This window comes from Budorcas taxicolor, chromosome 1 (genome assembly GCF_023091745.1).
Source record: "Budorcas taxicolor isolate Tak-1 chromosome 1, Takin1.1, whole genome shotgun sequence".
NCBI lineage: Eukaryota > Metazoa > Chordata > Mammalia > Artiodactyla > Bovidae > Budorcas > Budorcas taxicolor.
The window spans coordinates 16,855,298-16,865,494 of NC_068910.1; the positions used below are offsets into that span (position 1 = coordinate 16,855,298).

Sequence of the window (10,197 nt, forward strand, 5' to 3'; positions counted from 1 at the left end):
ACAGATGGAGGGGGTTGGATGAAGAAAATGTGTGAAGGTGATCTAAAGGTAAAAAGTTCCAGTTGTGATAAGCAAGTTCTGGAATGGAATGGACTGTACAGCATGGTGACTACACTATATGTGAAAATTATAAAAGAATAGACCTTAAAAGTTCTCATTACAAGAAAAAAATTGTAACCACTGAGGTAATGAGTGTTAATTAAACTTACTGTGGTAATCATTCAGCAATATATACATATGCCAAATCATTATGGTGTACATCTTGGACTAATACCATCTTATATATCAATTATATCTCAATAAAACTCAAAAAAATTTTAAAAGAAACAAATAGAAATTGATGTTAGAAAGCAAATAGAAATTATTAAAATTTGAATATATAAGAATAGATTACCCTGTAGTGATTATCACCAAGTACTACTCAAAATTTCTGAGTGCTATCACTCAAAACTACAGTTTCATGTTGACCTTAAGTTTATAAAAAATAGAAGTATATTAATGATCTATGCCAATTTATTAACTGAAGGTAATTACAAGAAACTGTCTTCACATGCTAATCTCTGCAGATATATTTATAAGTAACAAAAATAATTCCATCAACCATAGCTTTTGATTAGTAGAAGTTAGCTTGTGTTTCTTGGTATGAATTGAGAATGTATGAATAAAATGTTATTTTTTACACTTCTTTTGGTATCAGGGAAAACAAAGTATTGGTTCAGTCATCCAATCTCAAATTTCAATTATGTAATTATTACTATGCTACCATTTAGCCTCATAAAAATTTAGCTTCAAATACACCACTTATTATTTTCAAGTCTTTTGAGTTCAAATTAAACTTTCTATGTGAATTTGAGACACTTACAGGAAACTTGCAGAAACTTTCTCTTGAAAGAAATAACAGCAGATAATGAAAAGCAAAGATACTGAATGATGGGTATACTACATTCCTTTTGTGTAAAAAACGTGGGGGAAAGGGTATAAATTCATAAATGTTTGCATATGTATAGGAATCAGAGTGGGAATATTATCATTTTTCACTGCGGATATGGTTTTACTCTATGGAAAAAAAATTGTTTTTTAACTCAAAAACCAAAAAAAACTCTGAAAGTATGACACTTTAAAGTATCTGTCTCAAACTGGGATTTAAGACTATGCTACAGAGTTAAAGTACATCAGATTACCCTAAAGAAAGTCACATTTTCTAATAGGGTTTTTGTTTCGGGGTTATTTTTGTTGTTTTTGGCACACCTCACAGCTTGCAAGACCTTAGTTACCCCACCAGGGATTGAACTCAGGCCCTCAGCAGTTAAGGACTTCCCTGGTGGCTCAGACGGTAAAGCGTCTGCCTACAATTTGGTTTCAATCCCTGGGTTGGGAAGATCTCCTGGAGAAGGAAATGGCAACCGATTCCAGTATTCTTGCCTGGAAAATCCCATGGACGGAGGAGCCTGGTAGGCTACAGTCCATGGGGTCGCAAAAGGTCGGACATGACTGAGACTTGACTTTCACTTCCAACAGTTAAAGCGTGGACTCCTAACCACTGGACTGCTGGGGAATTCCCACATTTTCTAACAGGGCTCTTATCTTTCTTTAAATAGACTTGATATTCTTTAAATGTCTCTCTTTAAGATTGACTGAGTTCTGCAAGGTTGCATGAACAAAAATGCCAGTTCAAAGTTTATTTGTGCTAATGTGGGTGCTGTTAGGTAAAGACGACCAGGACACCGAGAAGAGTGTCTAACGGGCTTTTTAATGGGGAAGCGCTCCCAGGCGGGGTTCCTGGACCCCAGCGAGGCAGGTCGAGGAAGTCCGCACCAGGACCGCGTTGGGGGTGGCTTTTACACTTTTGTTGCGAGGGATGGTCAGGCTAGATGGACTGGGGTTCGGATAGGTCGTCAGGCCGAGGCGTCTCGGGCTGACAGGTCCTTCTACGTGGCTGGGGTGGGGTGGCTTTAGCCAGCGAAGTATGCTGTCGTTGGTCCCCGGGATCTGGGAGGACCCTTCCGTTAGGGACCTTCTCGCCTCAGGAGAGAGGAGGGGCAGCTCGTCATGGCCCTGGGGTCCGGCCCTTACAGGTGCTAAGAACTGGAGTACTGAGACTTTCTTCAGGCAGTCAGCTGATACAATGTAATGATTTTTATCCCTTCAGTGTAGCCCCACATTACATACCATCAGGTATCCAGTCACCTCGGCAAATGCTTGCTGCCTTGGGAAAGGGGAGGACAAGAATATAAATTTCAAACGATTGCAAAATTCATCCTTCTTTTAGAAAAAAGGCTTGTTTTCCTCACTGTAAGCCAGGGGGAAAGAGTATGGCTTATTATTAGACACTCAATAAACATTCTAGTTGTAGGAGACGGGAAAGTAGATGCAAACAAATCCTTTGCCATGACAAGAGAATTCTTAATTTCTTTGAATCTTCAAGAGTTGTTTTTTTTTCCTTCAGTTAATCACTTCATTATATTTAACACAAAATTTGTCCCTTGAAATAATTTTTTCATGTGGTTTTCAAAGAAACTGCATTCTCATTTCCTTTTACTCACTGGCTAGTCTGTCTCCTGTCATTCATTCAGCAACGTCTGTTTGGCCTTGTGTGCAGTTAACTTAATCTCTTTGGACCTCATATTTGTATGTTTTCGGCACAGTCACTGCTCCCTAATTGGGAGCTATTATAAGGAAATGGCAACCCACTCCAGTACTCTTGCCTAGAAAATTCCATGGATGGAGGAGCCTGGTGGGCTACAGTCCATGGGGTCACAAAGAGTCGGACACCACTGAGCGACTTCACGATATATCGTTCGTAGTTACTACCACAAAATCTCTGCTTCGCGCGTCGGCGCTGGCTTGGCCAGAGATGAGCCCACCACACCTCAGAAGAAAGTGAGCAACGTTGGGAATGCTGCTGAGAAGTAAGCAACACTTTCCACACCTGAATACAAGTTGGCAATCTGCGTAGAGTTCCCTACGCCCTAGCACAAGGCAGCACCAGAAGGCAAGCGGTTAAAACCCAGGGACCACGCCTATCTCCGTCGGGGAAGCGAAACCCGTGACCTCACCCCCACCACTTCCGGTTTGAGCGCGCTTTCTCTTCTGCCCGCCAACTGCACTTTCGTTAAAATCGTGGAGTCTAATATTTCCTTCTGGGACCTCTATATTTTCTTCTCTTTTTCCAGCCTTATGACTCTAGTTAGAGATAAAATTAAGCCAGATGGATTCGAAAAAAGCCTAGCTATGGAGAAAAGAAGTAGGTGAGCTGCCCTGGCGAAAGTGCGTGGCGGGAGCTCAGTGCACTTTCTCTTCGCCGGCCGGAAGTTGAGGGACTGAATGGATCCCGGAACCGGCGGCTGCGATTTCTCTGTCTCTACTTGACACTTGGCGGTTGCTCAGCCCCAGGTCTTGCCAGCCGCTGGGCCACCAGGTTCATGTGGAAGCTCCCAGGTGTCCGCGCCGCGCTTCGTGGGGTCCGCACGGCGGTGGAGCGGCGCAGTCGGACCGAGGCGGCGTCTGAGACCTCGGTGGGCGCGATGGAGCGCGCTGTGGTGCGCTGTGTGCCTTCCGAGCCTAAGCTAAGCCTGTCATTCGCGCTGGCCGACGGCAGCCACAAGAACATGCAGCGCGACCAGAGCGAGCCACTGGGTCGGGCTCTCAGCCGGATTGCTACCAATGCCCTTAAAGGCCACGCTAAAGTAGCCGCCGCCAAGAAGAGCAGGAAGAACCGGCCAAACGCAAGCAGTGGCGTGGCCTGTGCTGGGCCTGGGCCTGAGCCTGAGCCGGCTGCAGCCTGCGAGCCCGTGGTGAAGCTGTACTACCGGGAGGAGGCAGTAGCTGAAGACGTGCTCAATGTGGACGCCTGGCAGGACGGTGCGGTGTTGCAGATTGGTGATGTCAAGTACAAGGTGGAGCGTAACCCACCCACCTTCACCGAACTACAGTTGCCGCGCTACATCATGGCCGGCTTCCCGGTATGCCCCAAGCTCGGCGTCGAATTTGGGGATCCCACCGGTTCACTCTTCCGCTGGTACAAGGAAACCAAACCCAGAGCGGCGGAGCCTGAGGGCGGAGGCCCCTCGTCATCGTCTCCCTCTTCGCCCTCTCCTGGTTGGACCGAGACGGGTGTAGACGAGCGCGTCTACACCCCGTCAAATGCCGACATCGGGCTACGGCTCAAGCTTCATTGCACTCCGGGCAATGGGCAGCGCTTCGGGCCAAGCCGGGAGTTGGAAAGTGTGTGTCCAGTGGAGGCGGGGCCCGGCACCTGCACCTTTGACCACCGGCATCTCTACACAAAGAAGGTGACGGACGACGCTCTCATCCGCACAGTCTCCTACAACATTCTGGCTGACACATACGCCCAGACTGAGTTCTCGCGGACGGTCCTGTACCCATACTGTGCCCCTTACGCTTTGGAACTCGACTACCGTCAGAACCTTATCCAAAAGGAGCTCACGGGCTACAATGCCGACCTCATCTGTTTGCAGGAAGTTGACCGCTGCGTGTTTACAGACAGCTTGGTGCCGGCCCTCGAGGCCTTTGGGCTGGAGGGCGTGTTTCGAATCAAGCAGCATGAAGGCCTGGCCACTTTCTACCGAAAGTCCAAGTTCAGCCTCCTTAGCCAGCATGACATTGCTTTCCATGAAGCCCTGCAGTCCGACCCACTTCACAAAGAACTGCTGGAGAAACTAGCTTTGTATCCACCAGCGCAAGAAAGGGTGCTCCAGAGATCTTCTGTCGTTCAGGTAAAGTGACTTCGCCAGTCTCTGTACATACTCGTTCTGGAAGGGGTGCCAGGAGTGGGGGTGCTTATGTAGAGATGAAACTAGACCAGACTCTACTGAAAAGTGTTTGCTCTTGAATCTTAAGCACGTCATTTAGCCTTCATTCATTCATTGAGCAAATACTGAGTACCTGAAATGCGCCCTGCACGCTTCAGGTTACCTTGAAAAAAGACGTGCTTACGATTTCGTGTATTTAGCTAAATAAGAAAATTTAGTAGCTAATATTTTCTTATTACTTACCAAACACTGGTGACACATTTTGAAGAACTTCAAATTTAAGTCTCCAGCATGTTTTACGAAGTGCTCCATCAGTTCAGTTCAGTCGCTCAGTCGTGTCCGACTGTTTGCGACCTCATGAATCGCAGCACTCCAGGCCTCCCTGTCCATCACCATCTCCCGGAGTTCACTCAGACTCACGTCCATCGAGTCCGTGATGCCATAAATATTAGCTTTTAATTTTGGCTCATAGTAATCCTGCTATTCCCGTTTTATAGATGTTACTCTGAAACTCTGTCCATTCTTTAGGTAACTGGATTTGTTCATATTAAGAAGAGTAGCTTCAATTTTTTTTTGAGCACCTACTGTGTATCATGCATCTCTGAGTAAGCTCATTTAATTGAATTCACACAATTAAATTTTCTCTTTGAAGTGGATGATATTGCTTCTTTTTCACTCATGATGAAGCTGGTTTAGGAAAAAGAAATGTCACTCTCCAGGTCACACTGCTATAAATGGTACAGTGGGTATTCAAAGATACTTCTGCCTGACTCCTGTGCCTACACTTACCACTTAAAAACACCATCTCCAACCTTAGTGTTACCATCTGAACTGTATTCATGCTACCTCTATATGTTGAGTTGTTATTAAAATACTATGCTGAATCCCATTCATGTATATTCCAAAATTTTAAAGTTAAGTTTCATAATTTCTATCATACTTCATCAGCAGGGAAGGTTTTGGAATAAAATGTCAGTTCATCATATAGTCTTAGATGAAAAAAAATTTTTTTCTTTCGGAGCAGGAAATAGAAACTGAAGTCAGCATTTTCTGTTTATCTTAGGTTTCTGTTCTTCAGTCTACAAAGGACTCTTCTAAAAAGATATGTGTTGCGAATACCCATCTCTACTGGCACCCCAAAGGTAGGTTTTGTTGATTTTCACAAGTGGCTTGAACATGGTAACTTAAAGTTGGTAAAAGCTGTTTTACACAAATACATTTTTTCTTTGTCAAAATACAGTTTATAACACAGTACTGTACAATTTAAGGTATATGGCATAATGACTTATATATGTATTGCAAAATGATTATCACAATAAGTTAACATCCATAATCTCATATAAACACCCCAAAAAAGTTTTTTTTCCTTGTGATGAGAACTTCTGGGATTTACTCCCTTAGTAGCTTTCAAATATACCATACAACAGTATTAACTGTAGCCATCATGTTGTGTATTAATTACCCAATATCATTAATCTTGAAACTTGAAATTTTACATTTACATTTAACCACCTTCCTACAGTTCCTCCTCATACATACGAATAAATGTCCTGAATGTTACCCAGATACTATAATTTGTGGGTTTGTTTTTTAAGGACAGGTTAACATTAGTGTTTTTTATGTTCCTAGGTGGGTACATTCGTCTCATTCAAATGGCAGTAGCCTTGACTCACATTAGGCATGTCTCTTGTGATCTGTATCCTGGCATACCAGTTATATTTTGTGGGGACTTTAATAGTACCCCATCAACAGGAATGTATCACTTTGTCATCAACGGCAGCATTGCAGAGGATCATGAAGACTGGACTTCCAATGGGGAAGAGGAACGATGCAACATGTCTCTTAGCCATTTCTTCAAACTGAAAAGTGCTTGTGGTGAACCTGCTTACACAAATTACGTTGGTGGCTTTCATGGCTGTCTGGATTATATTTTCATTGACTTAAATGCTTTAGAGGTTGAACAGGTGATTCCATTACCTAGTCACGAAGAAGTTACTACCCACCAAGCCTTACCTAGTGTTTCCCATCCCTCTGATCACATAGCACTTGTATGTGATTTAAAATGGAAATAGATTGTGTCTAATAGAATTTAAATTTGCTTTAGTAGGAGATTTAATATGAATCAGAGTTTATGCATAACTTTCAAAGAGGAAAATTAGACACTAAGGTAAAATATTCTTATCTGTTAGTTATGCTCTAGTGTCTTCATTACATGACTGTCATAATGTTTGCATAATACAGTTTCTCTACCCTTTTTTCCTACACTTGGAGGAAAAACAAAAATATTTATGGCTGGCAGGAAGAACACTGTGTACATTTTATAAGTACTTTTTTTTGCTAATTAAGAATTTTGTAAAGAAAAAAAAAAACCTGAATGATCTTGTAATTTTTCTATCATAACACACTTCAGATTAAATGATGTATATATAATTAGGGGGAGAGCACACACAAGTTGGAAGTGAGAGGACTTAAGTTCTAACACAAGGAAGGAATAACATTAGGGCCTGTCTCTACCTCAGTTTGGATGGCAATTTCATACAACTTCAGAGCTTTAACAGAAAGGTACACCATTACCAATTCCTATTGGTTTTCATCTTTTATTTTTCAATTAACATAAGGTATTTTCACTGTCTTATTTTTAGGATTTAATTTTTAGTGTATGGCATAAATGGACATACTTATGGTCCCATCCTTACTGCAGCTTATCTTAACTTTTAGGATATAAGCACAATTTAGTATTCAAAGTGAACAGTAACATTGTCAACTTGATCTTATTGTCCGTAACACTCTTGCCCATGGAAAATGTTGATAAATCAACAGGTTATTTGACCCTATCGTATTAGGTATTAGGAGAATAGCACAATGCATTACTTTTGAAAAACTGCCTACTGATATGGGCTTGAAATAGTGGATGAACCACAGAGTATTTCTGTGCTGCAAGTATTTTTGAAATTGTTGGTTTTTCTAAATAGGAGAAAGGGAGAGTAATAATGGGGTTTTTGAGCATCTCTGAAATAAACATATAGACTTGAATATTATATTATAGCTTGACTTACAGGAAAACATTGTATATATAATTTATATACTGTAAAATTTTTTTTAATATGAAGCCAAATTCTTGAAAATTACAAATTATAGTTTTACTCATTAGAGTCTAGCTGATTAGTAACTAAACTTTTCTAACTCAGTTATCACCATACTTTATCTGTAATGCTTTAGCTGCAGCCTCATGTTCAGGATAACCATAATGTCATCTTGTATTTCTGCATTTAACTTCTAGCTTAGATAACTAGAGCTCACTTAAACCAGAGCTCTGAGTTTCCAGTCATGAAGCCCTTTGTTCCATCTTCTTTAATCTCTAAGCCTGGTAAGAACTTTCCTCTTTTGATGAAGTAGCCTGCATTTTCATATTCTGCTCACTATCCAGTGTATTGTTTACTCTTAGTAATTTTGAAAATGAGAGGGTTTTACCTGCACTTCATATTGAACCTTGAAGTGCTTAAAAGTACTTGAAGCAAAAAATTAAGGTGGCAGTTTTTTGGGATCTTGTTTAGAAAAAGCTATAAATGAAAAATTGAAGCTACCAAATTGTGCCTTCCTAAATAGCATTTTAAAAGCATTTTAACATCAGTTTACAGACACAAACTATATTGAAGCCAGAATCTGATTCTTTTGCAATTTTTTTTTTCTGTTTTAAATTTGGTTTTGATTTCGTTTCAAACAAACATAGTGACAGACTTTGACAGTAAGCTGAGAAAACAACAAGCTGAGAAACAGAAAGTGTAATGTGACGTCCTCATGCCCATGAGAAAAACATACAAGTCCTGTATTATTAATAACACTACAGCTAGCTATATTGAACTCTGGTCACAAAAATTCTACGTACTTGTTAAACATCCACATCCTGATCCTTCAGATTTGGTGTTTGCTGACTAGACAATGATCACACGGGCATTTCAGAATATTAGAATATAGAGTAGTATTTGGAAGTGCCACATACTCTGGTCAAACCTCTAGCCTACAACCACGTTCATACAGTTAGTCCCAAGTTGTGCTGCCATTGTCGTGTCCCACTCTGACCCCCATGGACGGTAGCCCACCAGGCTCCTCTGTCCATGGAATTTTCCAGGCACAAATACTGGATTGGATTGCCATTTCCTTTTCCAGGGTGTTTTTCTGGCCCAGGGATCAAACCTGCATCTCCTTCATTGGCAGGTGGATTCTTTACCACTGTGCCACCTGGGAAGCCCAAAGTTAGGGAACACTAAGAAAACTGTGGCTCAGACAGTAAAGCATCTGCCTACAATGCGGGAGACCCGGTTTCAATCCCTGGCTGGGGAAGATCCCCTGGAGAAAGAAATGGCACCGCACTCCAGTACTCTTGCCTAGAAAATCCCATGGATGGAGAAGCCTGGTAGGCTACAGTCCATGGGGTCGCAAAGAGTTGGACACGACTGAGTGACTTCACTTTCACGAAAACTGTATAAATAGCATACCAAAATGTCCTTGTATGTGGGTTAGAATAAAGTGTTATTTCAGAAATTTTTAAGTATTTAAAGCCATCTCTGTGATTGAATTTTTCTATTACATTTGGGTTTTTTAGTACATGTAATTAAATATGGAAAGTCGAGCGATTCTGGTGAATCAAATGGTACTATGAAACTGGCAAAGTACAATGTACTAGCAAGAACTTGTTTTTACTATAGGAATTAATGTTTTGAAATTTTATATTATTGATTACAAACTATAATACTTGAGAACACTGTAGAATACATTATTCCTGTTAAATGAATTCTTAAACAGTTGCCACTCAGACATAAAAACCTGTAGTTTATAATTCATTAGCGAACAAACCATTTCTGGCTATCATGTGATGTTCTTTAAATTCTAGAAACTAAATCAGTTGTTACAAATTTTCAAGAATTTTACTCATTTTACATTTTGAGTCATCAAAATGTAGTTTCAGCTCAAGGTGGATCTCTGAGGAATATAACTCAGGTAGAGAAGTCCAAAGAACGCTACTGTGGGGAAATCTCCCTGGGAGAAACTGATAGCTTTAGATCTCATATTTTCCAGCTATGAAATGCAGGCAGAAATTCCCTACAAACTAGTTTGAGGCAAAACCAAAACCCATATATAATGACAGACAGAATTGCACTATTAGTTTATTGTTAAGACCTACATAACAACTGAATAGGGAAAATCTTTTCTCTAAAATAAGAGCCAACTAGTTTTCCAAATGTAATAAAAAATTTAAATCCCCACGTTTAAACATGGGGATTTGCTGGTGGTCCAATGGTTAGGATTCTGGGTTTTCACTGCTTGAGGGCCTGGGTTCTAACCCTGGTCAGGGAACTAAAATCTCACAAGCCAGGCAAAGAAAAAAAATTGAAAGATTTGAAAATTTTAACATTTTGCTCAATGT

The 10,197-nt window shown here is 41.0% G+C and overlaps 1 protein-coding gene across 1 annotated transcript; it reads left to right on the forward strand.

Moving 5' to 3' along the window:
* The first annotated feature begins 3,365 nt into the window (after window positions 1-3,365).
* PDE12 (phosphodiesterase 12) lies at window positions 3,366-7,262 on the forward strand. Its single transcript, XM_052642804.1, has 3 exons — window positions 3,366-4,736; window positions 5,836-5,914; window positions 6,402-7,262. Exons 1-3 carry the CDS (start codon window positions 3,423-3,425, stop codon window positions 6,842-6,844), a joined length of 1,836 nt encoding a protein of 611 aa, XP_052498764.1. The 5' UTR covers window positions 3,366-3,422; the 3' UTR covers window positions 6,845-7,262.
* Window positions 7,263-10,197: the final 2,935 nt, after the last annotated feature.

Coding starts and splice junctions, on each gene's coding strand:
- PDE12 (XM_052642804.1), top strand. CDS start 3,423: ATGTGGAAGCTCCCAGGTGTCCGCGCCGCGCTTCGTGGGGTCCGCACG. Junction 4,737..5,835: donor AGAGATCTTCTGTCGTTCAG/GTAAAGTGACTT, acceptor TGTTTATCTTAG/GTTTCTGTTCTTCAGTCTAC. Junction 5,915..6,401: donor TCTCTACTGGCACCCCAAAG/GTAGGTTTTGTT, acceptor TTATGTTCCTAG/GTGGGTACATTCGTCTCATT.